The sequence below is a fragment of the Neovison vison genome, chromosome 8 (assembly GCF_020171115.1).
Source record: "Neovison vison isolate M4711 chromosome 8, ASM_NN_V1, whole genome shotgun sequence".
In the NCBI taxonomy this organism is placed as follows: Eukaryota; Metazoa; Chordata; class Mammalia; order Carnivora; family Mustelidae; genus Neogale; species Neogale vison.
Window position 1 is genome coordinate 441,936 of NC_058098.1, and position 13,907 is coordinate 455,842.

The 13,907-nt window shown below is 59.0% G+C and overlaps 1 protein-coding gene across 2 annotated transcripts in view; it reads left to right on the forward strand.

Annotated features, from left to right (window-relative positions):
• The window catches only part of ZBTB46 (zinc finger and BTB domain containing 46), a 59,196-nt gene that overhangs the window by 15,947 nt on the left and 29,342 nt on the right, over positions 1-13,907 (forward strand). For both annotated transcript variants that reach the window (XM_044262635.1, XM_044262634.1), the window contains 2 exons: positions 4,772-4,974; positions 8,019-8,987. In XM_044262635.1, coding sequence (XP_044118570.1) covers positions 8,051-8,987 — 937 coding nt within the window. In that variant the 5' untranslated portion in view covers positions 4,772-4,974; positions 8,019-8,050. The remainder of the gene's footprint in view (positions 1-4,771; positions 4,975-8,018; positions 8,988-13,907) is intronic.

Genomic DNA, 13,907 nt, shown 5'->3' on the forward strand with positions numbered 1-13,907 from the left:
GCCCCGCTCACCGGTTTGTTTTCAGCAGAGAAAGTAAGGGGACTAGCATGTCCCCCGTCGCCGGCCACGACCTGACGTGCGGGGTGTCCGATCTGTAAAGACATCTCTCCTTGTGGGTGCCCGACCCTTGGCATTTCAGAGCACAGGAACCATCGGAATAGCCCAGACTGTGGAAATAACATCCACGTGCGGAGCTTGGAACCGAATTTCAGGGCAGCCGAGCTCTGCCCGCGGACGGGCAGGGCTGGACAGAGAGCACCTTCCCCTGGGACCAGATTGCTTCTCCTCTTGTCCGAGTGCCGTGTGGCCCTCGGTGGCCATCCTTGGCAGACGCGCACGGTGTGTGTGTGCGCGTAGCTGCCTAACACAGACCGCGGACCCACGTCTCCGCGCGGAGACCTCTTCTCCCCCTGGCCTGGCGGCCCACGTCCTCCTTGGGGGCATCTGTCCCTGCATCCCCGTTGTGTGCGGACACCACCAGTCCCGTCGGAGCAGGGCCCTCCTAGAGACTGCGGCTGAACCAACTGCACCTGCAACTGCCCCGCCACGAGGAAGGCCGTGTGCCAAGGAAGGGGGTTAGGAGCCCGACAAATGAATTTTAGGGGACAAAAGCCGCCGTACAACAGATGGCAACAAACGGGCCCAGGTTTGCAGTTGAGCAAGGACAGAGGTCCAGTCGCCTTTACCGAAGCGCAGTTTACATACACCGACTACGGCATTTAAAGTGCCTCTGAGGGGGTCTGCACACAGTGGGGACACCGTCGCGGAGGACGCCGGCCGCGGCCCGGCCCCGGGTTAGCTGGTGCGCTCCGGGCCTCTGTAGAAGGCGGCGCGCTCCACGTGCTAGCCGTGCATGGCGTCTGTCCCTCCCCACGAGCCCCCGGATTCACGCGTGTCTGAGAGTGACACTAGGCACGGGGCTGGGGGCACGTGGATGCCTTCCTGCCGAGCGTGTCCGTGGGTCGGAACGCGCCCCACTTCCCCATGTCCCTGCGGGCGCACACGAGAGCGCCGTTGCTGGGTTTGGGGGTTACCCGGGCCGTGTCTGCCCGCAAGCCCTCACGGGGGCCGTGCTCCCGGGCTTCTCGTCCTGGCGCCTGTGTGGCCACTGTCGCCTGCATCTCCCTGAGGCCTGAGGAAGTTGACCACCTTTCCACTGTCTGCCGGCTCAGGTACCTTTCCTGTGATGTGACTGTTCGAAATGTGATGCATTTTAAAAATCCCACCAAAATAACTCCAAGGGCGGTTTTGGTGTAGTGAGGCTGGTCCAGACGTCTGTGGGGCCACCGTCTGTCCCCCGTGGGGTTTCCGTGGGGCAGGAAGATCATGTGGCTTGGTTCTAGCACTGGAGGTGTCTTGGTTCCAGTTTTAAACAGTATTTGTCTGTTAGATGACATTTAACAGAGAAACTTAAATAAGCTTAAATTGAGCTAAACCGACACACGCAAGTTCCAGGTTCGAAGGTGAGGGAAACTCTCGGTTTGTGTGTGTGTTTGAGAAGGACACGCATGCCTTACGAGTCCTTCCAAATTAGACATGGGCTTTTCTGGAGTGGGACCCAGTGGCCAGTCCTGGGGGTCCTGCCGGCTGGTGGGGCTGACCTGACGCTTGTTTGCTCGTAGCAGGGACCCCAGGTCGGCGTCACGCTGTTGGGGGAACCGGCCGTCTTCTCAGGGACATTCCCTGCGGAGGAGGGGAGCAGAGGACCCCAGCCTGGTCCCCGAGCTCGGGACACGCAATGCGCCGAGCGACACGTGCTCACAGCAGCCTGCGTGGTTCTGGTGCCTTCCGAGGCCTTTGGGCTCCCCCCGTGCAGCACCAGCCGTCGGGTGGCAGGCGGAGTCTCCAACAGGACAGACTCTGCCGACACCGGTGAACAGGGCTTTCTGCTTGAGACTCCCTTACCTTCAGATCCCGGGAGGAGAAGGTTTGGGGATGTACTCGGTAACTCCCCAGACGGCCAGAGATTGGGGCGCCCTGTACCAGTCCCTTAGGGAGCTGCCCGGCCCTCAGCATCCTGGACGCCCGAGTCAGCCAGCGGGGAGGAGGCTGGCAGAAGCCAGTTCCGGCCTTGGGACGGAGCTTGCCGTTCTCTGTGCTGACACCGTGGCGTCCTCATCCTTTCCCTTGGGTCGCCACGCCGAGCCGTCTCTGGAGCCTGCACGGGACAGTGGGACGGGCTTGGTTCTGAAGCTGGCTCCTTGGTGGCCAGGAGCTCGGTGTCTTTGAGCAGGTCGGGGTCGCTGCCCATCTCTGGAGGCTGCGGGGTTGGAAATGCCACCTGAGTGTCACACACATATTGCCTCCTTCGTTGGGAGTCTTGGTGACTAGCACTGTCCGCCGTGTCCCCAGTTGTCCATGCTAAGGGGTCCCAAGTCCGCATCTGTCCCCGGCGCTGCTCAGGTGACAGGATCTCTGAAGTCTCGTCTGGAATGTGGATCCAAGCTGCTTTGGTACCAAAGTGGTTCTGTTGACAAGTGATTCCGTCTGAAGCAGCGTCTCTCAACAGCATCTCGATCAGCAAGCTCTAAGTGGGGAACCTAGAGGAGAAATAAGAAGGCGAGTTTGGAAAACCAGGAGGGGAAAGGTGCAGCTTTGCGGAGTCCTCAGCTGCCAGGCTGCTGATAGAGCACCTCACCCGCCCTCAGACCCTGACCTCCCAATGCTTGGCATCTGGACCACAGCTCCTCTTTGAAGGGCCCCGTACTCAGGAGGGCACTGCTCACGGGCCCTGGAATTCGTGAGCGTGGCCAGTGCTCCACGGAGCAGCGCAGGTAACGCAGGGATGGCGGGTCACCTGTCCACAGGTGTGTGTCCGCGGCCAGGCTGGTCTCCATGACCTGCTCTACGTCCCAGGGGCAGGCGCACTCTCCTTGCCCTCAGAGAGGAACCGCCGTGAGCAGGCTTTCATCTCCAGGCTGCATCTTACCTGGCCGGCCAGCCGTTACTCAGCAGGACACCTGAGCTCCGATGCGCGGGACTCCCAGGAGCCCTTACTGATGGGAGAGTTACCAGCTTTGTAACGGGAATTCCGTTGTTCTCCTCAAGCTACATTTTTAAAAAATGTACCCTTTTAAAAAAAATTTTTTTTTTCATTTATTTGGAGAGAGCATGAGCAGAGGCAGAGGGAGAAGCAGGCTCCCCCCTGAGCAGGGAGCCTGATGGGGGGCTCCGTCCCAGGACCCCAGGAGCATGACCTGAGCCAAAGGCAGACACTTAACTGAATGAGCCACCCAGGTGCCCCAGACCAACTCTGTGTACCCTTACTATTTTCATAGGAGACTCCTGTTTTAGACTCCCTCTTTTTGATGTACAAGTAACTTTTTCCCTAATGGAAATTGTACGGTCTTTCTACTATGAGCACTATGTAAAGTGCATAGCTTGTTCTTAAGCTGCCGGATCGAATAATAACTTATTTTACAGTTTTCCACAGAAGTTGAAATTATTTTAGAAATGCAAATCCTGGGGCATCTGGGTGGCTTAGTGGGTTAAGCATCTGCTTTCAGCTCAGGTAATGATCCCAGGGTCCTGGGACCGAGCCCCTGCATGGGCTCCCTGCTCGGCGGGAAGCCTGCTTCTCCCTCCCCACTCCCCCTGCTTGTGTCCCCTCTCTCTCGCTGTGTCTGTCTCTGTCAAATAAATACATAAATAAATAAAATCTTAAAAAAGAAATGGAGATCCTATGAGGTAGTTGTTCCTGGTATAAAAATGGTGTTTTATTTCCTTTCCGTGGTTCGTCCCGATTCTTGCGGGGTCTGTTTCGGTGGCGAGCAGAGACTCAGTATTCGTACGGGAAACCAGGGGATGGTGCGTACCGCTCACTGATTGGAACGCAGGGTCCTGAGGCCGTTGATGCTCCCATCACATGGCCAGGAACCAGGTGGCATTTCCCGAGGCCTCCAGGCATTAAACTGGCGCCTGTAGTTTCCATGGTGGTTTTCCTCAACTTGAAGCACCTCTTGGACCCTCCCTCGACGTGTGGTTACTCTGTCTGCGAGGTTGGGCTGGAGGAATGAAGTCACTCCTGGGTGGAACCCCTGTCCTTGTCACGCCCTTCTGTCCCAACTCAGTGGGGTGGGGACCACCCCCTGGTTTGTGACTCCCCTCGGGGGGCTCTGGGGCTCAAGGTCGAGAGCCACTGGTGCCATCCGAGCACGTGACCCTTCCCCACAGCCCGTTCCGGACCTTCTTCCCGTTTCTCCTTCTTGGTGGCCAGGCCTCATCTGGGACAGGGGCGGCTGCCGAGCCCAGAGGCAGCGTGCAGAAGCAGCGTGCTAACTCCCGGCCTCTGATGCTGGGGCCGGCTGGGCAGCGGCCTGGGTTCTGAGCTGCGTCTCAGCTGCCGGCCGGGACGAGGGAACAGGTGCTGGGGTCCCTGGGGCACCGGCTCTGCCAGTGCAGGTGCCTCCAGCAGGAAGGAGTGAGGAGGCTTGTGGGGAGGGCGCCCCAGACCCGGCCAGCTGAGGGAGGGGAGGGCCAGACGCGGGGGCTCGATCCCAGGACCCCGAGATCATGACCTGAGCCGAAGGCAGACGCTTCACTGACTGCACCGCCCAAGTGCCCCTAATTTTTATATATCTTAATCTCATTTCCACTAGAATGTAAGGGAAACTAAAAATCGGGGTCTACGAACGTTCACATTTCCGAGAAAGAGGCAGCTACACGAGTCGTGGAGGTTCCTGCTCACAGCGTCTGTTCACGACCCCGACAGCCCGAAGTAGCAAAGACCGGGTTTGAATAGAAGCTACAGACCTTTCCTGTTCTTTTTTAGGGATGAAAGTATTACAGATAAAATCGAAATCCCCTGCGTTATACCCCGTCCCGCGCTTCCCGACCCGCCTCCTTCCCGACTGTGGCGAGCCCGGGGAGGCTGCTCTGCTCACCGGCGTGAGGACGCGGCGCTCGCTCAGTCTGCGCGGGCTCCGCGGGCGCCCACTCGCTTCGTCTTCGTACTAGCCCGAAGGTAACCCGAAGGTAAGCGTGCTCTCGCCTTCCCCGGGCCGATGAGGAACTTGAGTGCAGGGGGAGGTTAAGCAGCTGCCCCGAGGTCGCACAGCGCGCGGTGTGGGGCCGCTTCCCCAGCCGGCGCGCGGACCCCAGGTGGGGGCCGTGTGCCCGGACTCCCTCCCGGGAAGCGGCCGCTGGGCCTCAGGAGCGTTAAGTCGGGTTGTTCTGGGCCGGTCCGTTTTGATTTCAGCCATGCTCCCGTTTGTTGCCCTTTGCGGCTTGACGTCCTCCCGGAGCGCTTTTGGGGTCTGTTCTCTTTGACGGGTGCAGCCCTGCTCTGTTGGTCTGAAGGCCCCGCCGTGCTTTAGGTGGGCTTGTGACGCGGCTGTTTACGTTTCCTTTTACTTCTAGGTCACGCCTCCCACCGGGCATGGGTACAAAATGTATTTTGTGATGAGAATTTTAGTGACTTTTTTTTTTAACCGTTGAGAGGTCGCATTCCCGTGCGGTTGACCGACAGTGCAGGGTTGGTGTCCGCCGGTCCCTTACCCCGGGCTCATCTTCGTAAGTGCTCTTGACCCTGTCCCACCTGCCCCTCCCCCTCCTCCGGCTGCTGACCGTCAGTGTGTCCTCTAGAGCTAAGAATCCTGTTTCTTGGGGCGCCTGGTGGCTCCGTGGGTGAAGCCTCTGCCTTTGGCTCAGGTCGTGATCCCAGGGTCCTGGGATCGAGCCCCTCATCGGACTCTCTGCTCAGCGGGGAGCCTGCTCCCCCCACCCCCGCCTGCCTCTCTGCCTACTTGTGGTCTCTCTATCCCTCTGTCAAATAAATAAATACAATCTTAAAAAAGAACAATCTTGGGCGCCTGGGTGGCTCAGTGGGTTAAGCTGCTGCCTTCGGCTCAGGTCATGGTCTCAGGGTCCTGGGATCCAATCCCGCATCGGGCTCTCTGCTCAGCGGGGAGCCTGCTTCCCCCCCCCCTCTCTCTCTGCCTGCCTCTCCGACTACTTGTGACCTCTCTCTGTCAAATAAATAAATAAAATCTTTAAAAAGAACAATCTTGTTTCTTGGTCTGTCTCCTTTTCCACCTCTGTTCATCAGTTTTGTTTCTTAAATTCCACATGAGTGAAATCGTGTGTGTTTGTCTTTCTTTGACTGCTTTGGGTTACGTTATACCGTCTAGCTCCGTCCCTGTCATTGTGAACAGCAAGATTTCATTATTTTTCTGGCTGAATAATATTCCTCCGTGTGTGTGTGTGGCACACCTTCTTTACCAGTTCGTCTGTCTGTGCACACTTGGGCGGCCTCCGAGTCTTGGCTATGTGCACGTTGCTGCAGTAAACATAGGGGTGCGTGTACCCTTTCAAATTAGTGTTTTTGTGTCCTGTGGGTAGATACCCAGTAGTGGACTGCCTGGGTCATACAGTCGCTCTGTTTTGTATCTTCCGAGGAGCCTCCGTGCCGTCTTCCAGAACCGCTGAACCAGTTTGCCTTCCTGCCGACAGTGCACGAGGCTCCTTTCTCTCTGCACCCTTGACAACACCTGTTGGTTCTTGTGTTGCTGACTGTGGGAGGCGCCCCTCATCCTGCGTGTGAGCTGCTTTCCCGGATGAGGAGTGAGGTGGAGCGTCTTCTCGTGTCTGTGGGCCATGTGTATGTCCTCTTTGGAGAAGCATCTGTTCGTGTCTTCTGCCCACTTTTAAATTGGATTATTTGGGTTTCGGGTGTTGAGTTGTGTAAGTTCTTTATGTAATTTAGATACTAACCTTCTGTGGGATGAGTCACTGCAAATATCTTCTCCCGTTCATACGTTGGCTTTTAGTTTGCTGGTTGTTTCCCCAGCTGTGCAGAAGCTTTCTCTTCTAATCCCGGCAGTTGATTTTTGCTTTTGTCTCCCTTGCCTGAAGGGACCGTCTAGAAAGTGTCACCACGACCACTGTGGAGACGTTACTGCCTATGCACTCTTCTAGGGTTTTTATGCATTTAGGTGTCACATTCAGGTCCCCAGTCTGGTTTGAGTTTATTTATGTGTCCGGTGTAAGAGAGTGGTCCGCTTTCATTCTTCTGCACGTGGCCGTCCAGTTTTCCCAGCGCCGCTGGTTGGAGACACGGCCTTTCTTGTTCCTTTGTGGAAGATTAATTGACCGTATGATTGTGGGTTCATTTCTGGGCTCTCTGTCCTGTTTCACTGAGCTGTGTGTCTGTTTTGTGGCAGTCCCGTACTGTTTTGGTGACTGTGGCTCTGTAGTAGAACTTGAGGTCTGGAATTGTGAAGCCTCCAGCTTTGCTTTTCTTTTTCAAGGAAAAACAGCCTTGTCTTTCTCCGGGAGTGCGACGGGACGCGTATGTCCTCCGCCCCCAGGGCCTTGGGCTGTGATCGAATTCGGACGTAATTGGTTAAGATGAGGCTGTTCTGGTGTAAGGTGCCCAATATGACCCGTGTCCTTAGAAGACGGGGACACGGGACATGGGCGCACAGGGAGAAGGTGGGAACGTGGAGGCAGAGATCGGGCGGCGAGGCTTATGCGTCCAAGGCTGGCCAAGGACTGCCGGCCACCAGCAGAGGTGGGCACAGGTCTGGACACGCCCTCCCGCAGAGCCCTGGTGGGAGCTGGTCCACACCTCTGGCCTCCGGGCTGTGCGAGAATCCAGTTCTCCGGGCCTCCCGGTCTGGGCCCTGAGTTCTGGAAGCCCCCGGAAGCTAATGGTGGCCGCAGAGAGAACACGGCAGACAGACTAGGAGCGCCTGAGTCTCCTGGGCTTCCCTGTTTTGTTTTTAAGGTTGTGTCCTGAAGGGTGCGGATGAGGCGCCCTTGGGATGTCACATCTGGGAAGAAGTCACTTGAGCTGCTCACTGGCGCTGGCCACTGGGAGCTGTGTGTAGGGGGTTCTGCTCCTGGGCTGTGCCGGTGGTCAGCCTCGAGCCCGGAAACTCCCTGCGGACGGCTGCTGAGGTCCCCCCGCCCGAGGCCGCTCCGCAGCCGGGCTCCCTGGGACGGCCGTGCTCTGCCGAAACTGCACAGGCGCGTGGGTGTCGAGCGCGTGGCTAACTCGCGTGTTCTTGCCCCCGCAGGGTCTGCGGAACAGCACCACCCAGACTTCCAGATGAACAACCGGAAGGAAGACATGGAAATCGCGTCCCACTACCGGCACCTGCTCCGTGAGCTCAACGAGCAGAGGCAGCATGGCGTCCTGTGTGACGTGTGCGTCGTGGTGGAGGGCAAGGTCTTTAAGGCCCACAAGAACGTCCTGCTCGGCAGTAGCCGCTACTTCAAGACGCTTTACTGCCAGGTGCAGAAGACGTCGGACCAGGCTACGGTCACACACTTGGACATCGTCACGGCCCAGGGCTTCAAGGCCATCATCGACTTCATGTACTCGGCCCACCTGGCCCTCACCAGCAGGAATGTCATCGAGGTGATGTCCGCGGCCAGCTTCCTGCAGATGACGGACATCGTGCAGGCCTGCCACGACTTCATCAAGGCCGCGCTGGACATCAGCATCAAGCCGGACGCCTCGGACGAGCTTGCGGACTTTGAGATCAGCGCCCCCCCCGGCAGCGGCACCGACACGCTGATCTCGGCCGTGATGGCCGGAAGGAGCATCTCGCCGTGGCTGGCCCGGCGCACGAGCCCCGCCAATTCCTCTGGAGACTCGGCCATCGCCAGCTGCCACGAGGGGAGCAGCAGCTATGGGAAGGAAGACCAGGAGCCCAAGGCCGACGGTCCTGATGACATTGCCTCGCAGCCGCTGTGGCCGGGCGACGTGGGCTACGGGTCTCTGCGGGTCAAGGAAGAGCAGGTTTCGCCGTCTCACTACGGAGGGAGCGAGCTGCCCTCCGCCAGGGACGGCGCGATGCAGAACCCCTTCTCCGAGCAGGTGGGAGGCGACGGCTGGCAGCCCGCAGGTCGGAGGAAGAATCGGAAAAACAAGGAGACGGTCCGGCACATCACGCAGCAGGTGGAGGGCGATAGCCGGGCCGGCTCCCCTGTGGCCTCTTTCCTTCCAGCGTCCGGGTGGCCGTTCGGCAGCCGAGACTCAAGTAAGCCTTTTGTTTCTTCTGGGCCGGGGCGAGAGCCCGTCACCCTGTGCATCAGTGGCCCTTGGCCGTTCGTTCTGCAGGTGAAGCCACACCTTCCAGGCTCCCCGGTGCCTCCCCCCAGGGCTGTCTCCAGTGGTGGCAGATGGGTCCAAGTGCATGGAGTCGGACTTTGGGGACCCCAGCCGTACGAGGCCCCGTGTCCCAGGCCCACGGGGCCCACCTGAGGTGGGGCTTCTCTAAAGCTGAGGGGTCAGCGGCTGGAAAAGGGGGGTGACACCTGGCATGGGGTCAGGTTGAAGGGTCCGCTTCCCTTCTTAGAGGAGAGCTTTTCGTAAGTACCGGGGAGGGGACCTTCATCTTAAAAGATTTAAACGTTAAAATGTCAAAAGGTGGGAGAGGGCTTCCGAAGAGATGATGTGAATGTGGAACCTCTCAGGCCCTCGCCGTCCGCGGCCTCCGTCCGGTTTTCTTTTTTTTTTTTTTTAAAGATTTTATTTATTTATTTGACAGACAGAGATCAAAGTAGGCAGAGAGGCAGGCAGAGAGAGAGGGGGAAGCAGGCTCCCTGCTGAGCAGAGAGCCCGATGCGGGACTCGATCCCAGGACCCCGAGATCATGACCTGAGCCGGAGGCAGCGGCTTAACCCACTGAGCCACCCAGGCGCCCTCCGTCTGGTTTTCTGTCCAGCAGCCATAGGTCTTGGTCATCGTTGGGGACGTTGAGCAAACCGTGACAGGCCTGTGTTCTGCCCCTGCCAAGACCTGGCTTGACCTGGGGGCACCCAAAGTCCTCTGGCGGTAAAGCACTCCTCACAGTGAGGGTGTCTCCCTGCTTCCAACCAGGGCAGCTGTGGTGGTCCAGGCTAACAGACGTGTCGTCGTCTTGCTGTTGTGGGACATTACTGAACAATGAGCCCCCCCTCGGCCCCGCGTCCAGGCCCCCCCTTCATGAGGGTCAGTGGGCTCTAGGCTTAGCCTTGCTGAGGTGGTCCCTAGTCTGGACGACAGTTCTGTGTCTGTCTCCCAGATGAGGGGGCAGCAAACCAGACAGTTACCAAAATACCAGGTGCCTTCCCTGGTGCTGAGCTCGTGAGGACGGCCGCTGCCTCCCCCGGCCCCCGGGAGAAAGGGGCGCCGGTTCCCTCCAGCCCCTGGTGCAGTGAGGTGCGGAGGGGTGAGGAGGGGCATCCGGTAGAACAGAGTTGGCCCAGAGCAGGGTGGGGACGTCACAGCGAGTTCTTGTCCTGGGGAGTGCCCTCCAGGAAGGCCGGAAGGTGGGAGTGGACAGAGCTGAAGGCAGCACACTGGGGTAATGGTCCTGAAAAATGTCACAGATGCTAAGCATCCTGTCCTCGGATGGCCAGGCGGGTGGGAGGGCCCTGGACGAGCCTGGGTCCGGCTCCCTGCTCTCGATTATCCTGGCGAGATGCCCATGCCATAACCGTTGCTTTTTTAACCCTTTCCAAGTGTGTAATGTATCGGCGTTAAATACAAGCGCATCGTTACGCAACCGTTGTTACTGTTTGTCTTCACAAGGGTTCCATTGTCCCGACCCGAGACTCTGTACCCGTTGAGCAGTACCTCTCCGCGATGCACGTAGCCTGCGCCATTCTCTCTGTCCCTGTGTGTTCCGGGCCCGGAGCACACGGCCAGACCCCCGTCTGTTCAGGTTGTCCACCTCAGACTGTGCTGGTCGCTCTGGACGAGGCGGCATCCCCGACCCCGTCCACTGGATGCCGCAACAACGCGTCTCCGAGTTTGGTGACAACCAAAAGTGTGTCCAGGCATTGTAAATGTCGCTGACGGGCAGCACCCGACAGCTCCTGGGGTTTAGCGCAGCTGAGACGGTGGAGCTGATCGCAAAGCCGCCCATCTCCCTGCCAGCCGCCGGCAAGGAGGGTGCACTCCGTGTGCCCCCGACCCGGTTTCCGCTCTCACCAGCTGATTCAGCTCTGAGAGGCAGCAGTCCCTGGCAGATTACTGAAGGACAGATGCTCTGTGTGGCACCTTCTGGGGCGGTCAGGGCCACAGTCCTGTCCTGGGACACCTGCCTGGTGGCCGGCAGCCGCCCAGTGGGCTAGGATGCTGGAGGCCGGGCGGTTTGAGGGCCCATCAGCACCGTGAAGAATGCTCGCTCCTCCGGCCTGTGGGTTTGAGGGTTTAAATGCAGTTGTCAAGCAGAAGGTGTTTTTAGAATCCAACAAGTGATCTCGGCTGCGTACTTTTGTTAATGTCTTAAATCTCTTGGGTTACCAAGGCAACTGCAAACCGCTTCTGTTAGATTATTCTGAGTTGCAAAGACAAGGACATGAGGTTGTAGGCTCGCATAGGATGGCTTCTGCCTGCTGTGGCCGTCGCTTCCTCCTCCATCCTGGCCCTGGAGCTGGTGTGGAAATGGGAATTGTGACCCCCTTGGAGGTCAGTTTGTTTTCACCAAGTATCTATTACCTCTTAGCAGAGTGTTTTAACTTCTCATCCTATTTGTAGGAGAAAAGGCCCCCATTCCAAGGGAGTGCATCAGGTGGTAAGTGCGGATCATTTGGGGGCTCAGTACAGACGCGCGGGGAGCCAGCTCTGTGCCCAGGGCTGCCGGCCCTGCCCTTCTGTGCGTCCGCACCTTGTGATTCCAAGCCTGTTGGCATTTAAGAGTGACTTTTCCATGGGGCGCCTGGGTGGCTCAGTGGGTTAAAGCCTCTGCCTTCGGCTCAGGTCATGATCTCAGGTCCTGGGATCGAGCCCCGCATCGGGCTCTCTGCTCCGCGGGGAGCCTGCTTCCTCCTCTCTCTCTGCCTGCCTCTCTGCCTACTTGTGATCTCTGTCACATAAATAAATAAAATCTTTTTTTAAAAAAGTGACCATTCCAAGCAAAAGGCCAGGAGCATTTTAACCTAGTGGCTTCCAAGAAAGCGCCCGTTGAAATTTACTTCCGCGTTCCAGCAGTTTGTTCACGTGAGAGCTCCGTAAAGTCGTGACCAGACCTGCGTTCCTCTGCGTGTCCTCCTTGGGCCCTGGCTGCCCCGCCTTGTGCGCGACCCCAAGACGGCCCCAGGCCCCCGATGAGACGGATCTGTAGCTGCTGGTTCAACACCCGACGGGAGGAGCCCAGATGCTTGTCCTAATGTCCCATGTTCCTAAAAGGTTTTGAGAACAGGAGTTCTGTAGCTAGAATAAAATGTGTGGGTTTTGTAAAGAAAATGTTTATGCCTAAATTTTTGTAAAGTTGGATCTTGACCTACTGTGATTTTTAAAGAATGTGCTGGACCCACAGGACAGCTTCCGGGGAAGGTGGTCTCTGTAAGCTCCCAGCCGGCTCTACATGCCCTCGGGGCCTCCTCCCTGCGCGGGGGGGGGGGGGGGGGGCAGGTGTGCTGTCTCAGGCTTAGGGAGTCCACGTGGGGGCCGAGGTAGGAGCTGCCGAGTGGGCGTGTGACAGCGGGAGTGTGCAGTCTGCGCACGGGCGCCGTCCTGAACCACGGGAGGGCTCGGCCGGATTCGCGCGAGGAACAGGGAGGCCTGTGGGTTTGGGCTGAGCCGCGGGTGGGGTCCGTGACCTGACTGCAGACGTGCAGGCTGAACAGGGTGCCTGGCACCGGGCGCGGGATGCCCTGGGGACCCTGCTCACCTCTGCGGGCGGCCGCCTGGCCACCGCCGACGCCGCAGCAGACGGGATCCCGTCTCTTAAGGAAAGGGGTCTTGTTAGGTGTTTGTGTTTCGGGGGGCAAAAGAGCCTGAATGAAAAGTGACACCACAGCTTTGTGGGGCTGGACTGGGCCCTGGTCCTGCACTCGGAGCTTCCCCCTTGTCACCCCCTCTGCCCCCATCGTCTCAAAAGTTCGAGCTGAGTCGCAGACCGGAGATGTTTTCCCTCAGGTACGACCAGAGCTCTGCGGGGTCCGTTCTGGCTGACCGTGTTGCTGTCCGTTGGTGGCAGCTGGGGACCCGACAGAGACGGCGGCCCTCTTTGATGGAGCACTGGCTGAGCGAGGAACACAGGGGCCCTAGTGGGAGCCCCTGCCGCCGAGAGGAGAGGTCGTGCGGTGTCCTTTGTCTGGGCCGGGAGGGTGGGACACGCTGGTGACAGGGAACAGCCCCCGAATCCGGGTGTCCAGAGATGGGCCCCGGTGGGAAGGGCCCGCGGGTGGAATGGCGCCGGGGGCCGTGCCTGTGACTCCCAGCTCATCTGCGCTCGAATCGTCGTCCTGGCGGTCCCTCGACCTCGGCTTTGCAGAGCTGGGGCAGCTTCTCGTCCCACCCCAAGAAAAGCACTTCCTTCGCGCCCGCATTTTCTAGAGCGTCGAGTTCTTGAAGTCTGTGAAGGGCTCTCGTGGACACCCAGCGCCGCCCCTGGTTCCTCCAGGTGCAGAGACGGAGGCTGGGGGCTGCAGGGCAGCTGGTGCCTGGGGGGCCCCGCAGAGCCGGCAGGATGCCGCACCCGGAGCAAGCCCTGCAGAAGAGCTGGGGTGTTCGGGGTCGGTGCGGGACGAGCAGGCCCCGTGGAGAGCTCCCGTGGAGCGGGAGGATGAGGCGCTTCCGGAAGCCCCGTGAGCCGGGCAGCCCTCCGGGTGCCGATGACGGCGGCTCAGTGAGGGCTCGGGCTCAGGACCCCAAAGGCCCGCAGGGAAGAGCTCAGTGGAGTGTGCGTGAGCCGCAGGGGCTGCCGCTTTGCTGAGCAGCACTGGGACGTGTCCTTGCGGAGCGTGTGACCGCCGCGCTGTGCTCCAGGGTTGTGCGGCGGGGAGCGCTCTGCAGCTTCTGAGCACGGGGGAGCCTGCAGCCTCACTGAGCTAGCGTGCCTGTGCGGGAGCCGGCTTTCGTGGCTTCGTGGCTGGTCCACAGGTGGGCAGCCGTCTCGATGCATCGTGTTTCGATTTGAACTTGAGGGCTTTCGTCTCTTTAACCAGGTGCTTATTTTCTTTTGGGG